General features: G+C 37.7%; 1 protein-coding gene across 3 annotated transcripts in view; it reads right to left on the reverse strand.

Moving 5' to 3' along the window:
- LOC128704127 (tRNA (guanine(10)-N2)-methyltransferase homolog) overlaps positions 1-21028 on the reverse strand; it is a 35862-nt gene that overhangs the window by 4344 nt on the left and 10490 nt on the right. For all 3 annotated transcript variants that reach the window (XM_053799177.2, XM_053799179.1, XM_053799178.2), the window contains 6 exons: positions 18721-18877; positions 16222-16338; positions 9857-10031; positions 9049-9152; positions 5014-5155; positions 1950-2160 (listed from right to left, as the gene is read on the reverse strand). In XM_053799177.2, the coding sequence (XP_053655152.1) occupies positions 1950-2160; positions 5014-5155; positions 9049-9152; positions 9857-10031; positions 16222-16338; positions 18721-18877 (906 nt within the window). The remainder of the gene's footprint in view (positions 1-1949; positions 2161-5013; positions 5156-9048; positions 9153-9856; positions 10032-16221; positions 16339-18720; positions 18878-21028) is intronic.

A 21028-nucleotide genomic window follows, 5' to 3' on the forward strand; every position in this document is an offset into this window, starting at 1 on the left:
ATCTACAATATATTTTGTCAAAAACTTAATTGTTTTAACCCTTTCAGGGTCCAAGGCCCAAATCTGGAGTCACGCACCAGTGTCCAAGAATTTTCAAAAAAAAAATTTGTTATTTTTTCTTATGAAATCGTAGAGAATCTTTTTGTGAAGGTAATAAAACAAAAAGTACGAAATTTGGTGGAAAATTGACGAAATTATGCTCTTGCGAATTTTGATGTGTCAGCGATATTTACGAATCGGCAATTTTGCCGACTTTGACTCCCATTTTAGGCCAATTACGTTATTCCAATCAACCAAATTCTTAGCTATTTCACTAGTATTACTTCTATTGTATCGATTGAGCACAAGAAATCGCCAAGTCAACTGTTTCAACTACAAAATAAAGTGATCGGAAATTGTTAATTTGGCCAATTTAACACAAAGTTCAAAATATTCCAATTTCAAAATAGGGTCCAGAATGAACAATGTAGGCATTCCTGGCACTAAACTAACATTTCCTCTGTTCATTAGTTATGTTTTGAGGCTTTACAAATAAATTCCATTTTGATTTTTTATTCACCTAATGAATTTTTATTCACACCAAAAAATAGAAGATTTACTGTTATGCAATACTGTAATAATTGTATAATTATCATCACCATATTTGTGAATGTATATTAGACCCACCAGCTGACGTGTATTAGACGTGTGAGGTCGTTTGTTTACTCTTGAATATCGGCAAAAATTTAACATTTCCGCTACTTTGAGCTCAGTTTCAAGCCATTTCCAATGCTAAAACCAATCAAAATCATCTCTATTTCTGTAATATGTCTTCCATTCTATCAAATGAGACCAAGAAATCGCAAATACAACTATAAAAAACATACGAAAAAACACTGCAAAGTTGCTGTTTTAATCGAAAAATCATGATTTCATTTTTTTTCTCTCATTATACACAGTGTGCCGCAGGATCTGTTTTATGTGGTGCACACATACCACATAGATGTATTCTCTCATATCTAGGCCCAAATGTACCACTCACAGTTTATCAGAGTGAGCTGAGCTCATGGCGTAGATCTACGGTTTGGACCCTGAACATAAAGCCGTAGATCTACGGGACGGACCCTGAAAGGGTTAAATAAACTAAGAAATTAAAAAAAAAAAAAAGCTATTATTCTCATTACATAGTGCCAATTTCAGGAATCTAACCCTCACATTATGTGAAGTTTTACTATACCATTTATACAATAGACCCATGAATGATACAATAGTTACAGTCCTGCAAATGGTGTTTTTAAAAAAATAAATAAATAAATAAACTAAGTACTAAAAATATACTTGATCTAATAAATTTTGTTTATTTCCATGATCTCTAAGATGGTTTTTCATGTTTTATTCCTTGGGAAGCACTAAACCTCTAAAGATCATACAGCACCTAGGGAATGGGAGGCATTCAGGTGTGATCCAAGGAAGGGAAGGTCTAAACTGGATTATCTGGGAATTTTTCAAAGTTTACAGGACAGGCAGACATGTATGTCCCTTCAAGAGGGGTGCCTTGACGATGGCAAAGACTTAATCCAAGGAAGTGCAGCTACCCTCTTCTTGGATTAAACCTGATTATCACCTACCCCTCTCATACCCCTGGTGTTTGTGATCCCTTATGCTTAGCACTTCCCAGTGAGTATAATAATAATACAAGGCAGGTGTTTGGATAAATAGTCATGTGGATAAGAAAATCATTTTGCATGGGAATTTAGTGAACTGGATAAATAAAAGTTCACTATATTTTTTTTGTCAGAACATATTCTTTGGTAATTGTAAACCATCCATTTTATTAAATAAATATTGTACTGTGTATATCAATGAGGAAAACAAGAATTTTTGGTGTTGGCATATTCGTGCACACAAGTAACAGTGAAATATTACTAAATACACACGTTAATATTACAAGTCACTTGCATGATACTAACCTTATTACTGGAAGCCAAAAAACTAGTCTACCACCAATTACCAGGTGAGTAGCAGCAAAGTTGATCAAGTCACGAAAAACATCTGATAGGCTGTAAGTGATCTTCGAGGGAAAATGTGGGGCGGATGTCTGTTGTATGGTCCCTTCTTCATTTGATTTTGGCTCTCTGAGGGTTCCCACTCGTTCTGTTGATTCTCGAATTCCATATGGGGCTGAACAAAAATGGGAAATACATTACATTACATTACTTTCAGATATAGTATTTAAGATTAATGAGTGGTGTGAATATTATGCACAGAATAAGAAATAGTTTTGGAGTAGTTAGTGCAATTATTTAATAAATGTATGGAAGAGGGTAAGGTACCTAGGGATTGGCAGAGAGCATGCATAGTTCCTTTGTATAAAGACAAAGGGGACAAAGGGGAGTGCAAAAATTATAGGGGGATAAGTCTGTTGAGTATACTTGGTAAAGTGTATGGTAGAGTTATTATTGAAAGAATTAAGAGTAAGACGGAGAATAGGATAGCAGATGAACAAGGAGGCTTTAGGAAAGGTAGGGGGTGTGTGGACCAGATGTTTACAGTGAAACATATAAGTGAACAGTATTTAGATAAGGCTAAAGAGGTCTTTGTGGCATTTATGGATTTGGAAAAGGCATATGACAGGGTGGATAGGGGGGCAATGTGGCAGATGTTGCAGGTGTATGGTGTAGGAGGTAGGTTACTGAAAGCAGTGAAGAGTTTTTACGAGGATAGTGAGGCTCAAGTTAGAGTATGTAGGAAAGAGGGAAATTATTTCCCAGTAAAAGTAGGCCTTAGACAAGGATGTGTGATGTCACCGTGGTTGTTCAATATATTTATAGATGGGGTTGTAAGAGAAGTAAATGCAAGGGTCTTGGCAAGAGGCGTGGAGTTAAAAGATAAAGAATCACACATACAGTGGGAGTTGTCACAGTTGCTCTTTGCTGCTGACACTGTGCTCTTGAGAGATTCTGAAGAGAAGTTGCAGAGATTGGTGGATGAATTTGGTAGGGTGTGCAAAAGAAGAAAATTAAAAGTGAATACAGGAAAGAGTAAGGTTATGAGGATAACAAAAAGATTAGGTGATGAAAGATTGGATATCAGATTGGAGGGAGAGAGTATGGAGGAGGTGAATGTATTCAGATATTTGCGAGTGGACGTGTCAGCGGATGGGTCTATGAAAGATGAGGTGAATCATAGAACTGATGAGGGGAAAAGGGTGAGTGGTGCACTTAGGAGTCTGTGGAGACAAAGAACTTTGTCCTTGGAGGCAAAGAGGGGAATGTATGAGAGTATAGTTTTACCAACGCTCTTATATGGGTGTGAAGCATGGGTGATGAATGTTGCAGCGAGGAGAAGGCTGGAGGCAGTGGAGATGTCATGTCTGAGGGCAATGTGTGGTGTGAATATAATGCAGAGAATTCGTAGTTTGGAAGTTAGGAGGAGGTGCGGGATTACCAAAACTGTTGTCCAGAGGGCTGAGGAAGGGTTGTTGAGGTGGTTCGGACATGTAGAGCGAATGGAGCGAAACAGAATGACTTCAAGAGTGTATCAGTCTGTAGTGGAAGGAAGGCGGGGTAGGGGTCAGCCTAGGAAAGGTTGGAGGGAGGGGGTAAAGGAGGTTTTGTGTGCGAGGGGCTTGGACTTCCAGCAGGCATGCGTGAGCGTGTTTGATAGGAGTGAATGGAGACAAATGGTTTTTAATACTTGACGTGCTGTTGGAGTGTGAGCAAAGTAACATTTATGAAGGGGTTCAGGGAAACCGGCAGGCCGGACTTGAGTCCTGGAGATGGGAAGTACAGTGCCTGCACTCTGAAGGAGGGGTGTTAATGTTGCAGTTTAAAAACTGTAGTGTAAAGCACCCTTCTGGCAAGACAGTGATGGAGTGAATGATGGTGAAAGTTTTTCTTTTTCAGGCCACCCTGCCTTGGTGGGAATCGGCCAGTGTGAAAAAAAAAAAAATAAGAAATACAAAAATGTAGTGGTACAAAAGGTATAACTTAAAGGATGGTGTAGTGGCTGAGTTGGTTTGGTCATTTAGAAATGAAAAAGAATGATAATTTGACCAAGAGTTAATGGTTGCTGGTTGTATAAATCTGGGGTAGATAGATGTAAGGAACGTATCAGAAAGAGTTCGCTAGAGAGAGGTGAAGCAGGTTGATGTTTAGTGGCTTGGACATCTAGCTGACACGAATGAGAATGGCTGATAAGGGCCACATCAACTATATCTACACACTTCTGTAGCAACAAGGAGCAAGGAATGGAAGGTAAGATCAAATTTTCTTGCCACTTTTTACCGTTTCAAACAAGAATGTTGTGCAATAAGCTACTGTATGGCTCTGTAGGATACTGGTGGTTTTGAGGGTCATACATATTCACACTTTCCACTTTCTGTGGAAGGAATATGCTGGTTGGTGAAACCTCTTCAAAATAAAGATATCCAGGTGTTGCACAGGAATTTAATTTATCAACCAACTTCCTCTAGGCCTTAGAAATGAAAATATGATGAACACTGCCTTAATTTTCTCACATTTTTTTTCACTCTATAACTCACAGAAATCAATGGCAGAGCAATTTTCAGGAATGTAACCTGCATGAAATATAAATGTCTACCATATTTGGACAAGAGTGATTTATCCCATCCAAATAATGATTTGTATTAGATTTTACATTAATCAGGTCAATGTTTATGAGGAACAAGCTCTGCAAAGACTCTTCATTGAAAGAAGTGAAGCTACCTTTTCCCTTCCATGGATCAAGCCTGAGTACTTTCTAGTACCCAGGTGCTGTAGGATCCCTATGGGTTTAGCACTTCCCAATGAATATACATATAATAATATATGAAGAACAAGTGGAGCTAGTCTGTCAGAAGGAAGGTTAATAAGTGTGTATAAGAGTACAATATGTATAGACAAACAAAAGAGAAAATTAAAAAGGGGAGCAAATATTTGAAGGATAGCAAATTTTTTAGATATTACAAATACAGTAGCTGTCAAAAGCATGTGAGCTTTAGTTAAACATGATAGCAATAAACAACACACTTACGGTCAGTAATAATGGCATCGACATAGGGAATACCTCTCCAGAATGGTCTTGCATTATCCATTACCACGACATCCATGTATCGGTGCTCTAGTCCATACTGTTTCAGGTTGCTTGATATAGATTCCCCTGCCGTACGTTGCTTCTGTTAAGGCAGACAATTGTCTTCACTATTTATACCTTAACCCCTCTTAAATAATACACAGTACAGTACCCGTATATTATTCTTCTTTCAACAAATCAGCTGTATCCCACTGAGGCAGGGTGGTCCAAAAAGAAAAACAAAAGTTTCTCTTAAACTTTAGTAATGTATACAGGAGAAGGGGGTTACTAACCCCTTGCTCCTGGTATTTTAGTCACCTCTTACGATATGCATGCCTTACGGAGGAAGAATTCTGTTCTACTTCCCCATGGAGAATATATTGGCAGTTTGGAGGGATATGTTGTGTATCTTTATACGTATATGCTTCTGAACTGTTGTATTCTGAGCACCTCTGCAAAAGCAGTGATAATGTGTGAGTGTGGTGAAAGTGTTGAATGATGATGAAAGTATTTTCTTTTTGGGGATTTTCTTTCTTTTTTGGGTCACCCTGCCTCGGTGGGAGATGGCCGACTTGTTGAAAAAAAAAAAAAAATACGTATATATGCATGCATGCTTGTACATGCATGTGTAGTGTGACCTAAGTGTAAGAAGAATTAGCAAGACATATCTGAAACCTTGAATGTTTATGAGACAGAAAAAAGACACCAGGAAAGTAAATTATAAAGTTTGTATTTTTTTTTTAAAGTAAAATAAGGTGTAGTAATGGAAAAACAAAACTATTATTGTAGTAGCTAAAGAATTGGGCATGTCAAAAGTGTTTTGTTTGTCATTGTTGGATAGATGGGATAGGCTAGCTGGCTCCTACTTTTGTGGTGGTGGTGCCAGCATGGTAAGACCTCCTCCAAGAGGTAAGGTTTGTAATTGAATATGATGTAACCATTATACCCAGGGTGACTACAGTGTGTCAAAACACTGGGTTAAGATCATCAGAAAGAATGGAGTACTAATTGTTTCAGATGGACCATGTGACTGGACTGGCTGAGCAGCTAAGGGTGTGTATCCTTTTGTTACAAATAGGAAAATGTTTAACTTGTATATTCTGTATATCCCTGTCTAGAATATATCCCTATTTTTGTAACAGCAGTTTAAATAACCTGTTGAGAGGGTTGGTGAAAAGATTTCAGAGACTGAGGACAACCAATCATGAATGTAAGTATTCCCCTAAACTTTACAAGGCATTATTTAAGCTACCCCACACTAGAACATGTAGTGAGAACCATACCATCAAAGTAAAAATTATGTCATTTAAATATTCTGAAAAGCTTTTTCCATATTAATATTTTTTTTTTCATCAAACCGGCCGTATCCCACTGAGGCAGGGTGGCCCAAAAAGAAAAACAAAAGTTTCTCTTTTTAAACTTAGTAATTTATACAGGAGAAGGGGTTACTAGCCCCTTGCTCCCGGCATTTTAGCCGCTTCTTACAACACGCATGGCTTACAGAGGAAGAATTCTGTTCCACTTCCCCATGGAGGTAAGGGGAAATAAACAAGAACAAGAACTAGAAAGAAAATAGCAGAAAACCCAGAGGGGTGTGTATATATATGCTTGTACATGTATGTGTAGTGTGACCTAAGTGTAAGTAGAAGTAGCAAGACGTACCTGAAATCTTGCATGTTTATGAGACAGAGAAAAGGACACCAGCAATCCTACCATTATGTAAAACAATTACAGGCTTTCGTTTTACACACTTGGCAGGACGGTAGTACCTCCCTGGGCGGTTGCTGTCTACCAACCTACTACCTATGATATTAATAATATCACCATTATATTTACTGGAAATTACTAAACCTGAAGAGGTCATATTGCCTGGGAAATGGAAGCTAATTAGGTCTGATCCAAGTAAAGGAAAGGTAGCTCCAATTTCTTCGATAAAGTATCCTTCATTATCACAGCATCCACATCCCATTTATGGAAATTTATGGATTTTCTCAGTCAACAGAACACCTTATGATCAATATGGTGCTTTACACTACAGTTTTTAAACTGCAACATTAACACCCCTCCTTCAGAGTGCAGGCACTGTACTTCCCATCTCCAGGACTCAAGTCCGGCCTGCTGGTTTCCCTGAATCCCTTCATAAATGTTACTTTGCTCACACTCCAACAGCACGTCAAGTATTAAAAACCATTTGTCTCCATTCACTCCTATCAAACACGCTCATGCATGCCCGCCGGAAGTCCAAGCCCCTCGCACACAAAACCTCCTTTACCCCCTCCCTCCAACCTTTCCTAGGCCAACCCCTACCCCGCCTTCCTTCCACTACAGACTGATACACTCTTAAAGTCATTCTGTTTCGCTCCATTCTCTACATGTCCGAACCACCTCAACAACCCTTCCTCAGCCCTCTGGACAACAGTTTTGGTAATCCCGCACCTCCTCCTAACTTCCAAACTACGAATTCTCTGCATTATATTCACACCACACATTGCCCTCAGACATGACATCTCCACTGCCTCCAGCCTTCTCCTCGCTGCAACATTCATCACCCATGCTTCACACCCATATAAGAGCGTTGGTAAAACTATACTCTCATACATTCCCCTCTTTGCCTCCAAGGACAAAGTTCTTTGTCTCCACAGACTCCTAAGTGCCACTCACCCTTTTCCCCTCATCATCATAATCAAAGTAAAAAAATACCTAAATCCAAAGTTTTACAATGTTCACAAATATAAAATGAAGCCTACATCCTAATTGACACTGATGAATTGGCTAACATACTTTAACACTCAGTGACTAAACTAATGTATGTCTTTTTCTTCTAAAATACACCATTGCCAAATAAGGAGATATAAAAATAAAAACTGTCTTCCTCATTCAGGTTCCTAGGGTATGGAGTCATAAAATGCTGGAGGGTATATATGCTTTCAGGTGGTAAAAATTAAACCTTCAAACCCTCGATTAAGGCACATTTGAACTACCCGACTTTCTTAACTATTGAAAACAAGTGCAACTAAAGATTCATAGAATGAAAACAATTGCTATTACACTCTTTAAATTCAAAAAAAAAAAAAAAGTAATCTGCAGAATTTATGTAATTCCCTTTGTAGATTTTCTCAACATACTTTGGGCCATGAGCAGTGCCCCTCCAGCCTCTTGATATTCTTGCTGAGCAAGTAAATCATGTAAATTAGACATTATTTTTATAAAACTAATGTTTTCCAAAACTTATAGACTATAAATGCTTAACTTATTTAAAGCATCTGCATAAAAAAAAGTCTGAAGGGAATATTCAAGGCATTACAAAAACATTAAGTTAGACAGTCCTCGATGACGCACTGACTTTCTTGGGTTATCCTGGGTGGCTAACCCTCCGGGGTTAAAAATCCGAACGAAATCTTATCTTATCTTATCTTAAAGGTTAGTAAGCCAGTATCATAAACTGACATTAATTACCCTGTAATTATACATTCCCCTGTCATGTACCAACTCTAGCTGTATTTCTAATTTATTTTTAGCATGTGTTAACTGATAATAAAAGTATTTAACTGAGAAAATTTGTAGTACCTGACTGAGACACAGCCATCAGGGAAGCACTGACTACCAAAACATATTGCATACTCATAAAATCATAGAATGGGCCTTTAATTTTCAAGTGTTTACATGTAGTGGATATGTCAACTGATAAATCTCACTAAATCCAGTTCAATCCAGTAGGCCCACATTAATCTTCCAAACACTTCAAATGCCTCCAGAAATGACTAACACAATGTAAGGTACAATAAACTGTATTATTTTTAATGTAGAATTTAAAAAGAAAAAGGTGGTATGGCATATTCTTCCCATATATCTTTCAAATCAGTTATCTCTATATTCTATTATATGCCATTTTCAAAGAACATAACCTTCACATTGCAGTCAAGAGCTTATTGTGCTTAATATAAGCACTGATAAGTATATACTGAACTTAAAACTGATTTCATTAATAACTAATACCTGGCTGTGACGAGTAGGTTTTGTTCGAGCATGTAGGGTGAGGTAATCAATGTCCCATCCCCATACATATGCGCCACAGTGAGCAGCTGACACCAGTATAGATCCTGAGAAAAAATGAACAAATATTGAAGGAGAATATGTGAACTATGGACAGGATATATTGTGAAAAGCAGATATTTCATTCATGTAGAAATTAACACACATGTAGTACAAAATCACCAGCAGATCTTGCATACTGCTGATAACCAATACCTGAGGAGTGTTTCCTAGTAAAATGCACAGATATTTCTGCTCAAACAATATAATCAATAGGTGAGCACAAAAATGAATGTGGCAAAAATAATAATTCACCTGTTTATAAATACAGAGATTTGTATTTGTTTACTTTAGTCAATATCTTAGTGTGAGTGTCTAAGTGGATTGCAGCTTTAATGACTCTGGTGTACTCAAAAGGCTTTTAATCTCATAAATTAACTGGTGACAAGTTTTGGAGGCATTATTAATACACACATTTTCCAGAAGCTCTTCAGCCATCTTCTGGAGAGCTAGTTATAAATTTGGTTAACCAAAATACTTAAACTGCCATTCATATACTGTAGTGGTAAAAAAAAAAAAATTTAGATTGCCTTTGAAAAAATGAGATTACTTAATTTTCACAATGAGAATCAAATTTTTTATTATGGTTGGAATAATTAACATATGAACTTTGTTTCTACTTTAAAATTCTCCCCTTTTCTCTAATTACAATTATGCCAATATTTAATACTGCAGTGAAATAAAATAAATTGTATAGAAGTCTGACTCGCACCTGTGCCCACAAAGGGATCTACCACTACTTCGCCAGGCTGTACTTTGGCGTAGTTGGCCATTATGAAAGACAGTTGTGCATCCATTGATGTACTACCAATGTAAGTTCTTCTCTTTAGTGAATACTTGTCAATTAGCTCACGTTGGCCCTCCACCACCCACCGTCCAAGAAAAATCTAATGGGTGTAGTAAAAATAAAATATTAGGAAATAGCTGAAGAAAACTATGTGCACAGTGTATCAACTACAGTACAGTACATGTTTTCCTCTGTACCTAGTTAATTACTTGCTCAAGCATTCTGATGCTGAATAAGGTAGAAATAAGATTATCACAAATAAAAATAAATATATATATATTTTTTTTTTTTTTTTTTTTTTTTTTCAACAAGTCGGCCGTCTCCCACCGAGGCAGGGTGACCCAAAAAAAAGAAAGAAAATCCCCAAAAAGAAAATACTTTCATCATCATTCAACACTTTCACCACACTCGCACATTATCACTGTTTTTGCAGAGGTGCTCAGAATACAACAGTCTAGAAGCATACACATATAAAGATACACAACATATCCCTCCAAACTGCCAATATCCCAAACCCCTCCTTTAAAGTGCAGGCATTGTACTTCCTGTTTAAGGGCAATTTTTTTTTTTTTTTTTTTTTCAACAAGTCGGCCGTCTCCCACCGAGGCAGGGTGACCCAAAAAAGAAAGAAAATCCCCAAAAAGAAAATACTTTCATCATCATTCAACACTTTCACCACACTCGCACATTATCACTGTTTTTGCAGAGGTGCTCAGAATACAACAGTCTAGAAGCATACACATATAAAGATACACAACATATCCCTCCAAACTGCCAATATCCCAAACCCCTCCTTTAAAGTGCAGGCATTGTACTTCCCATTTCCAGGACTCAAGTCCGACTATATGAAAATAACCGGTTTCCCTGAATCCCTTCACTAAATATTACCCTGCTCACACTCCAACAGATCGTCAGGTCCCAAGTACCATTCGTCTCCATTCACTCCTATCTAACACGCTCACGCACGCTTGCTGGAAGTCCAAGCCCCTTACCCACAAAACCTCCTTTACCCCCTCTCTCCAACCCTTTCGAGGACGACCCCTACCCCGCCTTCCTTCCCCTATAGATTTATATGCTTTCCATGTCATTCTACTTTGATCCATTCTCTCTAAATGACCAAACCACCTCAACAACCCCTCCTCTGCCCTCTGACTAATACTTTTATTAACTCCACACCTTCTCCTAATTTCCACACTCCGAATTTTCTGCATAATATTTACACCACACATTGCCCTTAAACAGGACATCTCCACTGCCTCCAACCGTCTCCTCGCTGCTGCATTTACCACCCAAGCTTCACACCCATATAAGAGTGTTGGTACTACTATACTTTCATACATACCCTTCTTTGCCTCCATAGATAACGTTTTTTGACTCCACATATACCTCAACGCACCACTCACCTTTTTTCCCTCATCAATTCTATGATTAACCTCATCCTTCATAAATCCATCCGCCGACACGTCAACTCCCAAGTATCTGAAAACATTCACTTCTTCCATACTCCTCCTCCCCAATTTGATATCCAATTTTTCTTTATCCAAATCATTTGACACCCTCATCACCTTACTCTTTTCTATGTTCACTTTCAACTTTCTACCTTTACACACATTCCCAAACTCATCCACTAACCTTTGCAATTTTTCTTTAGAATCTCCCATAAGCACAGTATCATCAGCAAAAAGTAACTGTGTCAATTCCCATTTTGAATTTGATTCCCCATAATTTAATCCCACCCCTCTCCCAAACACCCTAGCATTTACTTCCTTTACAACCCCATCTATAAATATATTAAACAACCATGGTGACATTACACATCCCTGTCTAAGACCTACTTTTACCGGGAAGTAGTCTCCCTCTCTTCTACACACCCTAACCTGAGCCTCACTATCCTCATAAAAACTCTTTACAGCATTTAATAACTTACCACCTATTCCATATACTTGCAACATCTGCCACATTGCTCCTCTATCCACTCTATCATATGCCTTTTCTAAATCCATAAATGCAATAAAAACTTCCCTATCTTTATCTAAATACTGTTCACATATATGCTTCAATGTAAACACCTGATCTACACATCCCCTACCCACTCTAAAACCTCCTTGCTCATCCGCAATCCTACATTCTGTCTTACCTCTAATTCTTTCAATTATAACCCTACCGTACACTTTTCCTGGTATACTCAGTAAGCTTATTCCTCTATAATTTTTACAGTCTCTTTTGTCCCCTTTCCCTTTATATAAAGGGACTATACATGCTCTCTGCCAATCCCTAGGTACCTTCCCCTCTTTCATACATTTATTAAACAAAAGTACCAACCACTCCAACACTATATCCCCCCCTGCTTTTAACATTTCTGTCATGATCCCATCAGTTCCAGCTGCTTTACCCCCTTTCATTTTACGTAATGCCTCACGTACCTCCCCCACACTTACATTCTGCTCTTCTTCACTCCTAAAAGATGGTATACCTCCCTGACCAGTGCATGAAATTACTGCCTCTGTTTCTTCCTTAACATTTAAAAGTTCCTCAAAATATTCTCGCCATCTACCCAATACCTCCATCTCCCCATCTACTAACTCCCCTACTCTGTTTTTAACTGACAAATCCATATTTTCCCTAGGCTTTCTTAACTTGTTTAACTCACTCCAAAATTTTTTCTTATTTTCATTAAAATTTCTTGACAGTGCCTCTCCCACTCTATCATCTGCTCTCCTTTTGCACTCTCTCACCACTCTCTTTACCTTTCTTTTACTCTCCATATACTCTGCTCTTCTTATAACACTTCTGCTTTGTAAAAACCTCTCATAAGCTACCTTTTTCTCTTTTATCACACCCTTTACTTCATCATTCCACCAATCACTCCTCTTTCCTCCTGCCCCCACCCTCCTATAACCACAAACTTCTGCCCCACATTCTAATACTGCATTTTTAAAACTATTCCAACCCTCTTCAACCCCCCCACTACTCATCTTTGCACTAGCCCACCTTTCTGCCAATAGTCGCTTATATCTCACCCGAACTTCCTCCTCCCTTAGTTTATACACTTTCACCTCCCTCTTACTTGTTGTTGCCACCTTCCTCTTTTCCCATCTACCTCTTACTCTAACTGTAGCTACAACTAAATAATGATCCGATATATCAGTTGCCCCTCTATAAACATGTACATCCTGGAGCCTACCCATCAACCTTTTGTCCACCAATACATAATCTAATAAACTACTTTCATTACGTGCTACATCATACCTTGTATATTTATTTATCCTCTTTTTCATAAAATATGTATTACTTATTACCAAATTTCTTTCTACACATAGCTCAATTAAAGGCTCCCCATTTACATTTACCCCTGGCACCCCAAATTTACCTACTACTCCTTCCATAACATTTTTACCCACTTTAGCATTGAAATCCCCAACCACCATTACTCTCACACTTGATTCAAAACTCCCCACGCATTCACTCAACATTTCCCAAAATCTCTCTCTCTCCTCTACACTTCTCTCTTCTCCAGGTGCATACACGCTTATTATAACCCACTTTTCACATCCAATCTTTATTTTACTCCACATAATCCTTGAATTTACACATTTATAGTCCCTCTTTTCCTGCCATAGCTTATCCTTCAACATTATTGCTACTCCTTCTTTAGCTCTAACTCTATTTGAAACCCCTGACCTAATCCCATTTATTCCTCTCCACTGAAACTCTCCCACCCCCTTCAGCTTTGTTTCACTTAAAGCCAGGACATCCAGCTTCTTCTCATTCATAACATCCACAATCATCTCTTTCTTATCATCTGCACAACATCCACGCACATTCAGACTTCCCACTTTGACAATTTTCTTCTTCTTATTCTTTTTAGTAATCTTTACAGGAAAAGGGGTTACTAGCCCATTGTTCCCGGCATTTTAGTTGACTTTTACAACACGCATGGCTTACGGAGGAAAGATTCTAATTCCACTTCCCCATGGATATAAAAGGAAAATTAATAAGACCAAGAACTATTAAGATAAAATCAAAGAAAACTCAGATGAGTGTGTATAAATAAATGTGTACATGTATGTGTAGTGTGACCTAAGTGTAAGTAGAAGTAGCAAGACATGCCTGTAATCTTGCATATTTATGAGACAGACAAAAGACATCAGCAATCCTACCATCATGTAAAACAATCACAGGCTTCGTTTTACACTCACTTGGCAGGACGGTAGTACCTCCCTGGGTGGTTGCTGTCTACCAACCTACTACAATGTGTGGTGTAAATATTATGCAGAAAATTCGGAGTGTGGAAATTAGGAGAAGGTGTGGAGTTAATAAAAGTATTAGTCAGAGGGCAGAAGAGGGGTTGTTGAGGTGGTTTGGTCATTTAGAGAGAATGGATCAAAGTAGAATGACATGGAAAGCATATAAATCTATAGGGGAAGGAAGGCGGGGTAGGGGTCGTCCTCGAAAGGGTTGGAGAGAGGGGGTAAAGGAGGTTTTGTGGGTAAGGGGCTTGGACTTCCAGCAAGCGTGCGTGAGCGTGTTAGATAGGAGTGAATGGAGACGAATGGTACTTGGGACCTGACGATCTGTTGGAGTGTGAGCAGGGTAATATTTAGTGAAGGGATTCAGGGAAACCGGTTATTTTCACATAGTCGGACTTGAGTCCTGGAAATGGGAAGTACAATATATTTTCTTATACCATATTAATGATTTTCTACCAAGGTTGAGTGACCCAAAGAAACATAATCACCCTAATTTATCCAATAGCTGCTTTGCCAGAAGTGTGTGAACATAACAGTATGAATGACCCTCTGAACTGCAAGTTTTAATACTAGCTGTTTAACATCAAAGACAGAAAGTGCTGCAGAACAAGGTACTAGGCATAGACATAAACCTAAGATTTATAAAAACTTTCTTTTAAGATCATCTTACAATTAAAAGCAGTAGAAAGCAAAGGTGTGAGAAATTTGTAACTTTAACCCCTTGACTGTCGCAACCCCCAAATCTTGAGGTGTCTCCTGGTGTTGCCAAATTTAAAAAAAAAAAAAAAAAATTCTTATGAAATGATAGAGAATCTTTTCCCGATTGTAATGACACCAAGAAAAAACAAAATTTGATGGAAAACTGACGGAATTACATTCTCGCGAAGTGAGCGACCTCGGCGATATTTACGAATCGGCGATTTCGCCCACTTTGAGCCCTATTTTTGGCTAATTCCATTGTTCCAGTCGACCAAACTCATAGTTATTTCTTTAGAACTCAATTTTTTTCTATCGATGGAGTACAAGAAACTGCCCATTTACTGATTTCAACTACCCAATAACGTGGTTAGAAATTTGCAATTTGGCCAATTTCACGAAAATTAAAAAATATGAGTTTCAAAATAGGGTCCAGAATGAACAATGCAGACATTCCTGGCTCTAAAATAACATTTTATTTGTTCATCAGTCACGTCTCCAAGCCCCTCTGATATTACTCTTGCTTTCTATTATGAATTATTATTCAAACAAAAAATAGAAGATTTACTGTTATGCAGACTACTGCAATATTGTAATAATTGTATAAATAATGTCAACCCATTCATGACTGCATATCAGAATGGCTACTTGGACATTTATTGGAAAATGGCATCGTTTGTTTACTTTTGAACCGGCAAAAAATCAAACATTTTCCCTAATTTGAGCTCCATTTCAAGGTTCTTTTCATAGTAAAACCAATCAAAATCACCTCTATTTCTATAATGTGTTTTCCATTCTATCAAATGAGACCAAGAAAATGAGAATACAACCATAAATACTAAACGAAAATAGACCACAAAGTCGGCAATTTAATAAAAAAAATGGTCAGTTTTTTTCTCATTATGCACTGCGTGATGCAGGATTTTTTTATGTGGTGCACACTGACCACACAGACCCATTCTCTCACATGTGGGCCTACCAGCTTTCTCCTGCTTGATTTGAAGCCGCTAGAATTTATGAGTACATATATATACGTCAAAAACGGTGGCTCGTAAGACGTATATATATACGACCAAAACAGTCAAAGGGTTAATATTTAGTGGCAATACACTATATTATAGTGCTGTTGTAACACTGACTCCTGACTGCTCAAAGATCAAACCCTCCAAATGCTAATTAATCATCAAAGTTTCATGGAAGAACACCCATTAACAATTTTCAGGAATTCTATAATGTCATAATCTGGGAGCCCTACTGTATTACTCTGCGCTGTACCTCCAATTCATTCATTTATTCCTTTCATCTTCAGGTAGAGGAATTTGCTGTAATACAAGAGTAACTGACCCTGTATGGTGCCTCGGGAATCAGATTCGGGTGTAAACCATAATATTCGATAAGATGAAGGCATGTATCAGCATTCTTTAGGTTCACACTGCCCTTAAAGGGTAGATAGCTCAATGACTGCAAAAAAAAAAAAAAAAAGAAGAAGAATTATTAGTTTATCACTGGCCTAAGTTGAAATACGTATTGACTTTCTAATATTTATTGTATAAGAATACATATTATACAATTGTAATAAAAATTAATTAAGCAAAAAACTAAGTAAATTTTTTACCAGTTCAGCATAGTTATCATCTGGTAAAAACATAAGAAATTCATCATTAATACTTAGTTTATGCTACGTGTATTTTAGAGTCATCCTGTTACTATCCTAGACAATGGCTGTACATCTCTCCATTAACACACATCACAGTCACAAAACAACAGGAATTGGAATCCTGCAGGTATAACCTCTAAGATATCAGGTCACTTTTTTCCAGGAAGTCACTTGTTTATATTCATTTGCACACAACTGCTAGATACACACATCAGTGTGGATGCATGTAAAGAATCTCCAATACAGTGGACCCCCGGTTTACGATATTATTTCATTCCAGAAGTATGTTCAGGTGCCAGTACTGACCAAATTTGTTCCCATAAGGAATATTGTGAATTAGATTAGTCCATTTCAGACCCAGAAACACACATACAAACACACTTACATAAATACACTTACATAACTGCTCGCATTGGGAGCTGATCGTAAACCGGGGGTCCACTGTATATGCCCTGGAACTCCTAAGACTGAGATTGACTTAAGTTCATCTCCCTGCTAGCTCAACAAACACAAACACATGACGAACAAGTGTAATATCATATGCAACTTTTCATAATCAAATGCTTGAGCCAGTAACTCAGTCATCCCTGTCAAGAACTACCAATAACAGGATTTAGAAGTAACAGTCTTGGTATGTTACTCCCTATACTTATACCTATTTGGGCTAAAATGCAATGTCATAACAGTTACCATGTTCAACCTTCACTTTATTGTTTAGGCTATATCAAGATGTCCAGAGGGTTAGTGTGAACTTTTCCACTGCCCAGCCAATGGTTACTTTAACCTTTGTATGGTCAAGGGGAAGTTACTATATACAAATATTCAAATTAATTCATAATGATGAAAGTACAGTATGTCAAAAATCCAGCCAAAAGCAATAAAAGGAACCCCAAATGAAAAGCTGGGAGGGTAAGTCATCAAAGTTTTCCAAAAACATGGAAGTGTGTATACGACATCAGCAACCGGAAATAAGATATAACCCTAATGGTGGGTGGTCAATATACTTAAGCTTTATGCCCAGGCTATGATGGTTTTGTGGGCCAGCAGCACTGATATGAACAGCCTGGTTCAAGAGGCAATAAACAAGGAAGCCTGGTCTCAGGCCAAGCTGTGAGGATAGAAAATCCTCAAATCAATCACAGGTATGTCCATGATGAGGTCCAAGAGAATGCAAACTGCAAGTGCTAGGCCCAAGACATGTCTCTAGTGTTATGGGTCATCACTCTGAGTGAGGAAGGTGGTGGTGTAAGCAGTTACTGTACATTACAGGCATTGTAAACTGTTTTACCCAGGTGAAGATGAGTTTGGAGATGGTGCAAAGACCTAAAGGCAGACTAATGAAGAGACTCACTGTAGAATTTTTAAACCATAGCAAGGACAAACAAGAAATGACATTCATGTAAGAATGAAACTAAACAGAACGTGGAATTTCTTGACAAATCCATGATGTATAAGGTATGACTTGTGAACTCACTTGTTACTGAGAAAAAAGCCTCATCCCTTTGTGAGGGTGACTGAGCTTTTTGTGATGAAGTAACAAATCAGGTGATCTCTGTAGGGCACCTATGCAGTTTCTCAATAAAAGTCACGTATGACAGCTGTAGAACCTCCCTCACCAAGTCCCATAATTAGTGGAACCAAGGTTGAAGAAATCTCCATGGTGTGATGAGGATGCAATATATGCATAACTCTGTCAGGAATGGAACTGAAGGGAAGAGTTATGGGGAGTGGAACATTGTCTGATCTAAGGATAACATTTGCTGCTTGAGCCAATGGATCTGAAAGGAAGAAAGGAATAGTGAAAGTCTCCTGTGTGGCAAGTAGATCCATCTGGAAGACCCAAGATATCTACCAGGGACTGAGTAACACCCTGGTGAAGTTCTGTCAGGAAAGAAAGATCCCAGATTCCCATCTGGGATCTATCCAAGTGGAGAAGGTACTACATACTTTGATGCAGAGTGTGTAGGTTTGAATCCTGCCGTGGACTGAGAGATAATGTTTGTAAATAATTTTGCCTGTTTGCAAATTGTTAAGCACATACTCTTTGTATATGACTATGTTGAGCTTATACATATACATGTATAACTGTGTTGAGGTTATACGAGTGCAATGGCTCATTAAATGGGATTCCAATTTTGTGAAAAGAAATCTAAGCAAAATCTGTTAAGAGTACTATAAAGTCCTACCTCAATTTTCTTTAGCTTCTCTGAAAGTCTGAGTGTCTTATTGAATGATTCCACCCGAACCATAAAGGTCTTCTCGTGAACTAGATGTGGCTTGGTTAAATTCTCTGGAAGAGACTTGATATTTGAGTGAAGTTCTGCCTCGGTGTCTCCTTGACCCCTGCAAAATTTAGTCAACTGCATAAAGTCATTAGCCAAAATACTTAATTTTTTAAACTTAACTTTCAGTGTGAAACACTGTATGTTACACTGTGCTACTATTATTTTTTAACATATCAGCCATTTCCCACTGAGGTAAGGTGACCTGAATAGGAGGAAACACTTTCACCATCACTCATTCACTCTTGCCAGAATGAAGGTACTGTACATCCCACTTCCAAGACTAAAGTTCAGTGAACCAATTTCCCTGAATTTTTTCACATTACCTTGCTCACATCCCAACAGAACATAAAGTAATAATAATTAATAATAATAATAAAAATAATAATAACAATAATAATAATAAGGCCAAGGCAGGATAACCCTGCCATGGCAGATAGCCAAATGTCTAAGAAAATAGAGTTAATCCCAATATGAGATGCTGCTGCTACTATTTCCAGAAGTACATGCCTATTGTGTACCATATCATCCTAGAAAGAGGCCATGGAATGTGGCAGTATAGAAAACTACAGTTAATATAAAGAGGAGGAATTTTGGTATAAGTTTTATGTATGGCATCTAAGCTTGTACAGGCAAAGCATGTAAAAATATAAATTCTTTGAAAAGTTCTGAATAGTGACAATCCCAAATTGGCAAAAAAATTTTAGGTCTCAAAATTGTAAAAGAAAAAAAAGTAACACTGTACTGTAACTGTAGTTGGATGCAGTGATGTGTTATGTTTAAGAATAGATCAATATATACAAGTACTTTACTGTAGTTGGTAAGTAGGAGTTTATCTGTTGCACCTATTAACAGTTTGGCGACCTAGTCTTAGACCAGATTGCTGGGGCAATGATTTGTAAAGGAAATATTGTGTGGATAAGAACTATAAACCCTTTGACTGTTGCGAGCCCCTTTCTGAAACTGTCATTCTATGGTGCAAAATTTTTGAAAAAAAAAAATAATTATTTTTTGTTATGAAATGATAGAGAATCTTTTCCCGATGATAATGACACCAAAAGTACAAAATTTGGTCGAAAACTCATGGAATTACGCTCCCGCGAAATTAGCGGTCTCGGCAACATATAATCATCGGCAATTTCGCCAACTTTGAGCCCTGCTTTTGGCCAATTCCTTTGTTCCAGTTGACCAAGCTCATAACTATTTCTTTAGAACTCCATTTTTTCTATCAGTTGAGTACAAGAAACCTCCCATTTACCGATCTGAACTACCCAATAAAGTGGTCAGAAATTGGCAATTTGGCCAATTTCACACAAATTAAAAAAGACGCCAATTTCAAAATAGGGTCCAGAATAAACAAAGTGGACATTCTTGGCACTAAAATAAAATATCCTCTGTTCATTAGTCACATCTCTAGGCCCCTCTTATATTACTATTGCTTTCTATTTTTATTTTTTATTCATACAAAAAATACAAAATTTACTGTTATGCATACTACATTATTGTAAAAATGGTATAAATAATATCAGTGCACTAGTGAAAGAATATCAGACTCCCCAGTTGACGTGTATTGGACGTGTGGTGTGATTTGCTTACTCCTGAACATTGGTAAAAATCGAACATTTCTGCTACTTTGAGCTCAATTTCAAGGTCGTTTTCATCATGAAACTAATCAAAATCATCTCTATTTCTATAATATGTTTTCCATTTTATCATGCAAGACCATGAAAATGAGAATACAACGATAAATATTATATGAAAATACACCTCAAAGTTGGCATTTTAATCCAAAGAAACGGTCAGTTTTTTTTTTCTCATTATGCACTGCGAGTTGCAGGATTCTTTTTATGTAGTGCACACTGACCACACAGACCCATTCTCTCACATGTGGGCCTACCAGCTTTCTCCTGCTTGATTTGAAGCCGCTAGGATTATTGAGTATATATACGTCCGAAACACTGGCTCATAAGACGTATATATACGACCAAAACAATCATAGGGTTAAAAAACATACAGCAAAGTAAAGGTAAGTATACAGTGGACCCCCGCATAACGATCACCTCCAAATGCGACCAATTATGTAAGTGTATTTATGTAAGTGCGTTTGTACGTGTATGTTTGGGGGTCTGAAATTGACTAATCTACTTCACAATATTCCTTATGGGAAAAAATTCAGTCAGTACTGGCACCTGAACATACTACTGGAATGAAA

The sequence above is a fragment of the Cherax quadricarinatus genome, chromosome 66 (assembly GCF_038502225.1).
Source record: "Cherax quadricarinatus isolate ZL_2023a chromosome 66, ASM3850222v1, whole genome shotgun sequence".
Taxonomy (NCBI): domain Eukaryota; kingdom Metazoa; phylum Arthropoda; class Malacostraca; order Decapoda; family Parastacidae; genus Cherax; species Cherax quadricarinatus.